We start from the raw sequence: 13,062 nt of genomic DNA, 5'->3' as shown, positions 1-13,062 counted from the left end.
AGTAAAAACAATTGAATATCAAAACTTAAGACTTTAAAATAATAGGTAGGTATACAGGGTGTCCAAAAACTAGTAAATCAAACGTCATACCACGATAGAGTAGATCAAATATTGATTGGCACCAACTTTAGTTGAGCGAAAATGTACCGTTTCTGAAAAAAACCTAACCTAAAGTTGCTGATTTTCAATCACAAGGCCAATTTGTGGAAGGACAGCGTTTTTTTCCCATATTATCACCCCTATAGAGGGGGTTTATCTTGAGTAATGAAAATCATGTAAAAAAAACAATTGTTTTAATTTAGATTTACTTAGGTTATCGATCAACTACTTGAAATAATTTCAATTAGGGGAGATAAAACAATAAACCTAGTTTAGTTTAGTTTATTGACCAAAATTCCTAAAAAATTTACAATAAATGAAGGACCCAAAGGAGGCATAAATGCCATCTTAGTTCAATATAATTTAAAATCGATATCCTTCTTCATAAACTGGCCCTGTGATCAAGAAAAATATTTCGAAAATCGACAACTTTAGGTATTTTAATAAAATTCTGATTATTTTGGAAACGGTGCATTTTCGTTGAACTAATGTTGGTGTCATTCGATAATATTTGGTCTACTCTATCGTGGTGTGACGTTTGATTCACTAGATAGATAGATATATAGATAACTTTATTTTCACATCACTGCAGCTCAACAAAGATACAAGTGAAAAGAAAATACGTCACATTCAAAATTTGAACTAATCTAAAAACACAATATATAGGTAACAAACATATTCATCTCAATCTGTAACATGCTGAACAAAATTCTTCAATGCTATATGGTTCTATTCTCAAAATTAAGGACAATATGGTTTTTTAAAAGACTACAAAATTTCTCTCTTTCCTGATATTCGTTGGAAGGCAGTTAAAAAACCTTATTGAGCAATAAAATGCAGTTTTTTAGGTCATAGATTACCTATGACTTGGATAGAGTACAGAGTTTATTCTCCTAGTTTTGTTGTCGTTTCTATATTTAACGAATAGTTTTTGGACACCCTGTATATTATATCATGAAAAATGATTTTGAACAGTAAACTAATCTGAAGGATACGTAATTGAACAGTTTATTCAGGTACCTATATTACTCGTAAGCTTAACATCTTCATTATCGATTTCTCTGAAGGAACCCTTTTGCCCTTCATAAATTCAAACAATATTGTTCCATAACTCATTTCTTTTGAAAAGCATGTCTTTTCAGACTTAACGTTTTATTATTTTTCTGAATTCTATTTCTTATCGATATTCATAATTACACCACATCCCTTTTGAAAATGGTCATTCTCCGAAGGGTTTGAATCCCTTTACCGCCGTTAATCGGAACTATTACCTACCTACCCATTTTCTAAGAAATTTCAATGAACGGATTATGCAGATAAAAGAGTCTTAATTCATTTCCCAATATTTCGGTCAAGAAAGTTAATATGGGTGAACTTAAACATTATTGAGGATAAATTCAGATGCATACCACCCGACGATATGAATATCGACAAGTGTTACGATCTGAATTGAGCTAGCCAATTTGCCATCGTCATTCATTCATTCATTCATTGCTGTATCCCGTTACCGGGAATGAATCTACAAAAAGAAGAAGAAGAAAAAAAAAAAAAAAATTCGAACCGACTTATTATATTATTATTATTATAAGTAATTTCTTAGTGCTAGTTGCGACTGTGTGCCCTCCTGTGACTAAAGAGACCCAACCGTGACCTGCAGATCCTTCCACACTCAGGGCATGGATAGTCACCAACCAGATCTGGCCGCCGCTGTATCCTTCTCGATTCTCCATTATATCTGTTTACCAAAGACCTCCACTGTGACCTGTCTAACGCTAGTTGTTCCCAGTTATGGTTGGCATTAACTGATTTTAGGGATTGATGTAGTGTATCCTTAAACCGCTTATACTGGCCTCCTGGTTTCCGGGCTCCCTCAGAGAGTTCGCCGTATAGAGCTACCTTGGGGAGTCTTGTGTCTTGCATCCTCAGAATGTGGCCGCTCCATCTGAGTCGGGCCCTCGTTACTTGAGTCTCAACTGTTGTACAACTCGCGCGCTGCAAGACTTCTGCATTCGAAACTTTGTGGAACCATCTGATGTGCATTATCTGTCTTAGATGACGTTGCTGCGTCTGTTCAAGCTGTTTAATATGTCGCCTGTAGGGAGTCCAGCTTTCGCTTCCGTAAAGAAGCGTTGGGAGGACCACTGCTCTGTAAACAGCTGTCTTGGTCTTCAGATTGAGGTCGTGATTTTGAAACACTCTGTCCTTCAGCTTCCAGAATGCCCGTGATGCCGAATTGATACGGTTGTGTATTTCCGTGTCAAGGTTAGCCCTAGTATTTATGAAGCTTCCCAAGTATTTGAACTGCTCGACCTGTTCTAGAGTTTCATTGTCCGGGCTGATATCTGTTTGAAGGCTTTCTGGCGGACTCACCAGGATTTTGGTCTTATCAATATTGAGTCTAAGGCCTAAAGCTTCGTATATATGTTTATAGGTGTCCATCATTATCTGTAGATCCTCTGAGCTGCTAGCGATGAGTGAACAGTCGTCTGCATATTGAAGTTCCGTGATAAACTTGGTACGGGTTTTTGCTCTGAGGCGCTTCAGGTTAAACAGGCCTCCATCAAATCTGAATCTTATCCCAACACCTCTTACGGGCATGCTCATGTCAGCAATTATCGATACAGCTATCGCGAAAATATTGAACAGTAAAGGCGCTAATACGTAGCCTTGTTTTATTCCAGAGTTGGTTGAGAAATGGTCGGTTGTAGAGCCATTATGCTGTATTCTAGCGGTGTTGTTGGTATGAAGGCTTTTACACACTGCTAGGAATTTTTCGGGTACTCCTAGACGTGCCATGATTTTCCATAGCGCTCTCCGATTCACCGAGTCGAATGCCTTGCTTAAATCGATGAAGGCTGTATAAATCCTTGTTTGTTGTTCACGGGCCTTTTCTTGTAGCTGTCGCAGTGTAAAAATTAGGTCCACCGTACCTCGATTTGGTCGAAAGCCGCACTGGGATTCAGGTAAAAGCTTCTCTAAGAGTGGAACCAGACGATTAGCCATAATCTTCGAGAGAATTTTACCGGCCACGCTAAGCAACGATATGCCTCTGTAATTGTTGCAATTCGACGTATCGCCTTTGTTCTTATAGAGGTTGATAACTAAAGCGTCTCTGAAGTCTTGTGGCACATCTTCCTGTTTCCAGATCTTGCGGAATAGTGTTAGGAGACTATTGAGAATGTCTTCATCTAAGGCTTTGAATATCTCCGCCGGAATGCCGTCTAGACCAGGTGACTTATCATTTTTCATATTTTTGATCGCACTTATGATTTCCGACATTGAGATTTCGTCATCAAGCGATGTCATCGGACTATACGAGGGGAGCAGGTCTGAAATGGATAAATCCGAGTCGTTATTTTGATTCAAGACCTGTGAGTAGTGCTCCTTCCATCTTTCGAGAATTTTTCTATCATCAGTTAGAAAAGCTCCTTGAGCATCTCTTATAGGAAAGCTAGCTTTTCTGCTTGGACCGTAAACAGTTTTAATAGCTTCGAAAAAACGCCTGTAGTCATGGTTATCGGCGTAAGCTTGTATTTCCCTAGCTTTTTCTTTCCACCAGCTGTCCTTGATTTTTCTTATTTCTTGACGGACCTCGCGTTTTAGGTTTATGAAACTTATTTGGGCTGCAACATCGCCAGGCTTGTTAATTGCGGTTTTCATCGCTTTGTGTTTTGCGTCCAAAAGGGGTGCGATATGAGTTTCGCTGTCGGCAAACCAGTCTGGGGATTTTCGGGAGCGTTCTGTGCCCAGTATTTCTTTCGCTGTATTTGTAAGGGATGACTTGAAACGGAGCCAATGAGTCTCAATGTCGTCGTTATAATCCGGTGGTGTTAGGCTATCTTTGACGGCAGCTGTGAATCTTTCCTTTGTAGAAGGGTTTTGTAGTTTGGAGATTTGAAGGCGCTCTCTTAGATACTTTGGCTTGCGTTGGTATTTTGGGCGCATTGAGATTTTCATTCTCGAGATTACCAGTCTATGATCAGTCCAGCACTCCAGATCTGCTCTGGGTTTAGTGACCAACACCTCTTTCAGATCTTTCCTTCTCACGATCACATAGTCGAGGGTATGCCAATGCCCTGAGCGCGGGTGTCGCCAGGTCCCCCTTGAATTGGGTCTCGTAATAAAATAGGTGTTCGTTATGCACAGATTGTGTTCTGCACAAAGAGCCAGCAGACGTTCTCCATTCGAATTAATGCTGTCTGTGCCGTGTTTCCCTATTATTCCCGGCCATAGTTCTGAGTCTTGACCTCTGCCCACTCTGGCGTTGAAGTCTCCAAGGAGAATAATTCGTTCCCGTTTTGGGATTTTTCTTAATGTAGCAACGAGTGTTTCGTAAAAAGTGTCCTTCAAGTTGTCAGAGGAGTTCAAAGTGGGTGCGTATACTGCAATGATGTTCACAAACGTGTTATTCGCTGCAGGAAAACGTAGGGTCATTAAACGTTCTGAGATACCAACTGGATTTTCGGTAAGTTTGGCGGCCAGGTCGTTTCTAATGGCAAAGCCTACGCCATGTTGTCTGATTTCGCCTTCCGGCAAGCCTTTCCAGAAAAAAGTATACGCTTGTTCTACCAAGCTACCTTCGTCCGAAAAGCGTGTTTCGCTTAAAGCAACTATTGCAATGGATGTTCGTTGCAGTTCCTTATCGATTAGGGCAGTACGCCTCTCTGGTCGGTCGGCCTTGGGGTTGTCTAGCAAGGTTCTGACGTTCCATGCTGCAAAAGCTATGTGCTTTTCATTGGTGTTTGTTCGATGATTCACTCGCTCAGGCACCCTCCCCCGGAGATCCGAATGGGAGGGTATTTTACCTCCGGATAAGAATTTTGTCCTGTTCGATTGATCCATCTTTTTGTAGGAGCTGCGTTAGAAGGTGTTCAAAAGCTGCACTGGTAACGCTGTCAGTGCAACTTTGGTTGCGGCTACGACTAGATTATCTTGTGGCACAGGTATCCTGAGACGACAAGGTCTGAGACGTAACTTGAGCAACGCAGAGAGCCATTTCCTGCTCAAGCCAATGTTTAGGCTACGTAATTGTGGGAAACAGAGTTATACCGCTCATGTTCGGTCGCCAGAGCCTCGTTCGTAAGAACAGGGTGCACCGCGAGTAGGTGAGGTTGGCATTTGAGGGGAGAGGCTATAAAACGCATCCTTCCCCCTTACACCCCTGCCATCGTCAAGGCCCCAAATGGAGTACGCTCCACCGAAGAAAAGCAGATGCTGACCATGGTTTCGGCCTCATTTGGCCTCATCAGAGCAACACAGCATTTTTCCACGGTGGAGAACGAAAGTTTTAAATCAGCATTTCAGTATTTTGAAAATGGTTCATTTCTCTTCTTCCACATAAGATTCGGTGAAATCCTGAATTTTACTTTCATTTAATGTGTCTTGTTTCGTTCAAAACCTTCCCGAGAGAATATAAAAAAAAAAGTTATACAGTCAATGTAGAGTAAACTTTCATTAAAATTGAGATTTTCAGAAAAAACAGTTTTTAACTCAAATATTTCTGGTCTTTTTCAATAATAAATCACAAGGAATGTTTTTCCAAAAAGTTTGTTGTCCATTTCTATTCAAGATATTCACTAAGATTCAATTCGAAGTCCTCCAACATATTAAACACAATGGATAATAGAAAAATATTCATTATTCATGAGATAATAAAATTTTTTGTCACTATTCATTTTCTTGATGAGAGAGAAAACTCATGATAATTTTCTTGAGAAATATGCTATTTACAATAGTTTTATTCCTTTTCCAGTTTTAAACTTTCGCAATTCTTGGTCATTAGAAGGCTAAGGAGTTTATTACATACTAGCTGACCCGGCAAACCTTGTTTTGCCATTTAAATTATTTCTAGGGTAGATAATGATAACTAACTCATCGTGATTGTGTGACAATGTGGCATATGAAAACCTATAAGTACTCTATGATTGCTCGATTGGTCGTAAGAAAAAGGAATGCCTTTTTTTCTGTTCTGTACAATTTTTTTTCAGAATATTTAGTTATATAAACCTTGCCCTAACAATAATAAACACAACAAATAAAGAATTGTCCAATTTGGTGCAATCGTTTGAACAATAAAGCATTTTGAAGTAAATCATAGACCCTCTTTTATTATTACATATAGACTAGCTAACCCGGCAAACCTAGTTTTGCCATTTAAATTATTTCTAGGGTAAATAATAATAACTAACTCATCGTGATTGTGTGACAATGTGGCATATGAAAACCTATAAGTACTCTATGATTGCTCGATTGGTCGTAAGAAAAAGGAATGCCTTTTTTTCTGTACTCTACAATTTTTTTTGGGAATAATTTGTTATACAGGGTGTCCCGTAAAGACCACGTCAAACGAAAACGAAAAGTAGATCAGAATGTGCTCTAACTGATGTGAAAAAATCGTTCATATGAAAGTTTCACAGTTTTCGAGATATTTGATGTTTTATGAAAATGTCGAATTTTTTCACTTAAAATGCTTTCTCTCTTGCGGAAGCTACAATTAAATACTTTTCGAATCAGTTTTTTTTCCGTAAATTTTGTTGAATGATTACCTCAATTCATGCAATGAAAAATACCACAAAATATTATACAGGGATTCTGAAAAAAAAAATTAAAATTCATGTTCTGAAGGAAGTGTTTTTTTGTGCTGAATTCTATCTGACGTGGTATAAAAAAAAGACACTAGACCTTTTCTGCATATTACGTTGAAAAGTTGCCCATTTTGTGAGGATTCCGAAAAGGTAAAATACGGGTGATAACCTTCGTCACGAAAAAAGATATTTGAATGTTTATCGAGAATGGAGCATTTCTGTGAAAAACTGATTTTGTCACCTTTTCCACAAATTCTTTCATTTTGCAGATTCTGCTGTAACATATTGAATGATTCGCTTGAAAAATGTCAGTTAGTCATTAAATTTCTTATAAAATGAAATTATTCTGTTTTTTTCTTTAATTGCAATGATATAATAATAATAACGCACAGGACCTTCAACATCCACAAATCTATTGTGAAGAAACTTCATAAAAATATCAATAATAAAAATTCAGGATTCTTATGAGAGCAAATGCTCAAAATGACCACCCCCTTCGCTAATACATGCCCATCATCTATTGAGAAATACCTTTTTTAAAACCATACAAACTTCTCCCCGCTATTTTGGCTGCTGAAATACGAATGCGGTGTGCTTCATCTCTTATAGGATTCGAATAAATTTCCTTTTTTCAAAAAACCCCAGTAAAAAATTCCAGAGGATTTAAGTCTGGTGAATCATTGAATCGCATCACATCATATCGATGTTCGAGAGTTCTTTAGGCAAAGAAAAAGAAATAATAAAACTCATTCAGTGAATTAGCATCTTAATAACATTTTGTTGATTTGTTGATTGATTATTTTCAGCAGGAAGTGCAAAATTAAAGTATTTATGGAAAAGGTGAGAAAAGCAGTTTTTCATAGAAATGTTCCATTCTCGATAAACATTCAAATATCTTTTTTCGTGACGAAGGTTATCACCTGTATTTTACCTTTTCGGAATCCTCACAGAATAGGCAACTTTTCAACGTAATATGCAGAAAAGGTTTAGTGTCTTTTTTTTATACCACGTCAGATAGAATTCAGCACAAAAAAACACTTCCTTCAGAACATGAATTTCAATTTTTTTTTCCAGAATCCCTGTACAATATTTCGTGGTATTTTTCATTGCATGAATTGGAGTAATCATTCAACAAAATTTACGGAAAAAAACTGATACGAAAAGTATTTAATTGTAGCTTCCGCAAGAGAGAAAGCAGTTTAAGTGAAAAAATTCAACATTTTCATAAAACATCAAATATCTCGAAAACTGTGAGACTTTCATATGAACGATTTTTTCACATCAGGTTGAGTACATTCTGATCTACTTTCCGTTTTAGATTGACGTGGTCTTTACGGGACACCCTGTATAAACCTTGCCCTTACAATAATAAACACAACAAATAAAACATTTTGAAGTAAACCATAGATCCTCTTTTATTAATATATAGATTATCTTTTAGTCTATGTTTTTTTTTTCATTCACTGCTAATTTAGGCTTTTTTCAATCGTTCATTCCGGGGAAATTCTGCTCAATAAAACTGAGGAAATATATTATAAAGTCTGTTTATTAAAATATAGTATATTTTTACATAACATCATAAATATAATTATAATTTTTCAGATTTACAATACATTACTCATAAAATAACAAAAAACAATTTTAGTCGATCCTTTTCGCTAATATGTACATATTTATTATTCTATAGTTCAATTTATACACCTTAAACTATATCACCTCTTTTATAAAATAAAAGATAAGGAACTCTGTCTCCATGCGGTTTCAAAACACTTTCCACTGACACTGATCTCACTTTTGCATCGTCAAACCTCAACCAAGTACGATGTCCAGAATGGAACGCGTCCGCCACATAGTGTCCCTTGCTGGCCTCTTTACCTTCATGGTAAACGACAGCGAAAAGCTTGTACTGTTTCTCTGAAGAACTGCTAGGTTTTCCCGACAGGATCTTGGAATCAACCTGGAGGTCGATGGGGAACTCCACCTTCTTCATAATCTTCGTGCATCCGTTCCCATTGTAACGGAAACATTGCAGATGGAGGACAAGAACAGCCGGCAGTTTCTCGATCAGCACCTGCTGCCACGCTTCCACCTTTTGATTCGTCTTGGCCGAAGTTATTCCTTCAAGTTGATTCTTTATCGTCAGCTGTTCCAGGGCTTCCGTGATGGTTTTGGCCGTCCTGATGTTCAGCTGAAGAGTCAGGAACGGCTGTATGTTTTCTGTGGATTCATCTCCCGTTTTGTGGATCTTTGAGCACAAGAGTCCGGCGAATATGTCGCTGATTGGAGTTTTGTCGAATTGAACCTTTCTCGTGATGTTACGCTTGTTCTTTGGTCCCATTTGTTTCCAGTCTTCGGAGTCGTGATTCATTTCTATTTTGTTCTCAGTTTTGCAGGATTCGATTATCTGAAAGGACAAAAAAAGTTGTGAGATACGACAAGCAATAATATTTTGAATGTAATAATGTGAACTTATGCCAAACACCACGTACATTCGAATAATAAAAGAAGAGAAGGAAATACTTGACTAAGTTTCACAATTTTAATTGAACTATTTGTTGCCATTAAAAAATATTGATCTTAAATTCTTCTTATTGGTACATATAACATCATTTTCATTTTCAAAATTCAATTCAGCATTCATTTAAACTGCAATTTAATTGTGAGGAGTTTTAAAAGACTATAGTTGAGTTCACTTTGGAGGTAGAGGAAGTTTGTATTTCTTAAATATTCAGATTAAAAGAGTGAATGAATCGATGTCGATACAAGAGGATGTATTGATATCTAGTTAGCATAGACCAGTTCCATGCATAAAAAATTATTGCGTTACCATAGCAACGAACAAAATAACTCATCAGAAGTGTCAGTGTGAAGTTTGAAGTCAAAAAAGTAAACCAGAGTTACGCAATAAATCAAAAGAAAGAAGATGTCCACCGAAATTGTGAAAATCGAAAAATTTGAGTATCGAGCCATCGTCAAGTACGTGTATTTAAAATGGTTACGGGGTAAGCAGATTTACGAAGATATGCTTAATATCCTTGATGATCAATATCCTCCGTATGCGACCGTGAAAAATTGGACTGCAAGCTTCAAAAGAGGTAAATTTTCCATTGAAGATGATGACCGATCGGGAAAAACAGTTTATGTGTGAGTCTCCGAGAATATCGATGCAGTTCATGACATGATTTTATCAGACCGTCGAATTAGGCTAAAACGGATATCTGAAGCACTGAATATTTCATGCGAACGCGTTCATCATATAGTTTACGTCAATTTGGACGTGAGAAAAATTGCTGCAAAATGGATCCCCAAATGTTTGAATGTTGACCTAAAGCGTGCGAGGGTAAAAGCATCGCGTTCGATCTGTGCTCGATTTGAAAACGATGTAGACCTAATTGTTACTATGGATGAGATTTGGGTACATTTCTACGATCCAGAAACGAAGCAAAAATCGATGAAATGGCAAAACTCTGGTTCTTCAAGACCCAAAATCGTCCAAAAATCGGCAAGAAAAGTTCTTGTTTCAGTTTTTTGGGATTGGCATGGAGTAACCATGATTGATTTTTTGGATAAGGGTAGAACTATAACCGGAGATTACTATTAGACATTTCTGACCATTCTACGGGAAAAAATTGAGGAGAAAAAACCCGGAAAGCTATCCAAAGGTGTTTTGTTTTTGCAGGACAACGCCCCTGCACACAAATCTAATGTTGCCATGAAAAAAATCCGTGATCAAGAGTTTGAATTACTAGAACACCCCCTTTATTCACCAGATTTGGCTCCATCCGACTATCATCTCTTTCCTCAACAGAAAGAACGTTTAAAAGGTCGTAAATTTTCTTTCAACGAGGAGGTTATAAAAGCTGTGGAGTTCTGGTTTTGAGAGCAAGAAGAAACATCTTTTTGAAAGGTTTAGAGACGTTGCAGGTTCTTTGTAATAAATGCATATCCAATTAAGAGGAGAGTATGTTGATTAATAAAATATTTTGACATTGAAATTTTGTTTCGTTCTATAGTAGACTAAGAATTTTTCAATATATCCTCGTATGTACCAATAAGAAGAATTTAAGATGAATATTTTTCAATGGTAAAGATCTATTCTGCAGATTAAATCAACAACTGGTTTCTCTAATCTCTGTATAACTCCCAACCACTTCGTAGATTTCTATCATGTAAAAATTGTACATAAAGGTGATAAAGGTAAACGTTTAGATCTTTGAAAAATCCTAGAAATATCCTCAGCCCAAAAACAAAGTATACCAATTGTAAACGATCAATTAAATTTCCGCCTATCTCCGATTTCAACATGAGTTTAATGATATGAAACCGGAAACACGCGTATCAACAAATATCTTAATTAAAAATTGCGAAACCGAGTCAAGTGTTCTCGTTCATCATGTTTAACCAAGAGTCATGCGATTAATCAATAATTTCGACTACTTACATTCATCATTTCGTCCTTCAGTCCGTTCAGCAGTAGACCCAAAAATTCCTCAGCGTCCTCTTGACGTCCCTCGACAAGAAACGAGTCGCTTCTGGTATCATTCAGGATGGTGTAGATCGAAGAGGCTTCGATCGAGTCGCCGCAGGAGAAGTCGAAACTCCCCTGTTTCTTCTTGTTCCTTTTCGATATACGGTTTAGGTAGGAATCGGGCAGCTTCTCGAATTTATTGATGAATTTGCACCTGGAAGATTTCAAATTGATTTAGATGCTGTCAAAGCGACGGATTGTTATAAAACTTACATGTTCTTTATGATGGGTGGTAGGCCGTGTCCATTCTCCGTCAAATTCTTCGAAAGTCCTATCAGCAGATTGCATAAAGGTGGGCAGGCCAGCAAGGCTTGTAAAATCGAATTGATGTAGCAATAATTGCTCCTATTGATTAAGCCTCTTGGTTGTAGATTAGCACTTTTTCCATCAATTTCGAAGTTCGATAGAAATTCTGGAAATAAAATGAAATGTTGAGTAACAAATATAGAAAAAGTTTATTGATATCACAACAAAAATAATTGATTCTTCAACTCAAACAACTGACTATGTAAAACCTAAAACGTTTATCTACTCAAAAAATTTAATCAAAGTCTCTTCAACAACTAACCTGCTAGTCTGTGAGTGGCTGGATCAATAGTTCTGCTTTTTTCAACAGTGTCCAACGATTTAAATTTCTCATCACTGCGTTCAGTCACTAACTCTCCATTTGTCGTGGGTTCCTCTTTCTTGAAGAGACTCGTCCATGATTTCTTCGCCCATACGTTTACAGGTTCATTAACATCTGATTTGACTCCATTTTTTTTCACATCACACGTCTGGACCTTCACAGGCTTATTCTTCATTTCTTCAGTCTTGTTCGAGGATAGTAGGTTAGGTAAGCAGATTCTGAACCACTTCAATGGCGAATGAAGAGTAATCCGACAAAGTATGATTCGGAGTACTTGAACATTATGTGGTTGGATTATGAAATGTTATACTGGTGTGTTATTAGATTGATTGATGAATATTTTTCAGAGTTAGATGAAAAAATCGTTGTTTAATTAAGGGTGGTGTCTCTGTGTGCGTGAAAGGAAGAAGCTATAAATCTGGTCCATGATTTCGTATAATAGATAAAATTGGAAATGTTTCTTTGTTCCTTTGACAGAGGTTTTTTTTTTTCTCATCTGTGGAGATGTTCCGAGAAAAACGTTTGGGTCTTTTATTGTTTAAATAAGGGTGTTTTTGCATGCCGGAAAAAAAGAGCAATAAAGATCGGCAATAATTCAGTATAATAGATGAGATTCCTTTGACAGGGTTTTTTTTTCTTATCTATGAGGATGTTTCGAGAAAACTATCAGTTTGGGTCTTTTATCATAAAATGACAATTATCTGAATTAATGGTCACTCTTTTACTCCCCAATATACCTGTGGATTCTAACCGTAATAAAAATGTAAATTTTACCCATTCGAAATAGTTTTGGTGCTATAGGTATTCGAAGATGTCAGTCTGCATTCCGCCTCATGTGATAAGAATGACAGGTTTACTCATTCCCTTTGTCCCAAAATTGGTACATTATGACCGCTAATGGGGGCTGAAGGTTTATTGTGTTTAATGACAAAGGGCGGAGCTATCCCTTAATTCTTCTCGATACACCTGTCGAGTGGCGTTTCTCACCGTAATAAATAAAAGATTTAATTGGTCTTCAGTTCAGATTCGTTTGATGCAGATCTTTTATAACGAAAACAGTCTGGTTATTTTTTTGAATGGTAAGAAGGGCCATGATGGTGGGGAAAAAGGGTCGAGAAGAATATAAAAAGAATAGAACTGCCATTCCAACATCAGTCTTCAATTCTCAGTTGCTCTGACTTTGATGAAAAAAGAAATATCACAGAGTTTGTTGCAGTCCATAG

The 13,062-nt window shown here is 37.2% G+C and overlaps 1 protein-coding gene across 1 annotated transcript; it reads right to left on the bottom strand.

Moving 5' to 3' along the window:
• Positions 1-8,385: 8,385 nt before the first annotated feature.
• Positions 8,386-12,027, bottom strand: LOC123317803 (ubiquitin carboxyl-terminal hydrolase 10-like). Its single transcript, XM_044904413.1, has 4 exons — positions 11,780-12,027; positions 11,425-11,623; positions 11,125-11,365; positions 8,386-9,087 (listed from the first exon to the last, which is right to left on the bottom strand). Exons 1-4 carry the CDS (start codon positions 12,012-12,014, stop codon positions 8,386-8,388), a joined length of 1,377 nt encoding a protein of 458 aa, XP_044760348.1. The 5' UTR covers positions 12,015-12,027.
• Between the last annotated feature and the right edge of the window lie 1,035 nt (positions 12,028-13,062).

The sequence above is a fragment of the Coccinella septempunctata genome, chromosome 7, assembly GCF_907165205.1.
Source record: "Coccinella septempunctata chromosome 7, icCocSept1.1, whole genome shotgun sequence".
Taxonomy (NCBI): Eukaryota; Metazoa; Arthropoda; class Insecta; order Coleoptera; family Coccinellidae; genus Coccinella; species Coccinella septempunctata.
Note: the sequence above shows the minus strand (reverse complement) of the source record. Positions and strands in the feature narration are given on the sequence as shown.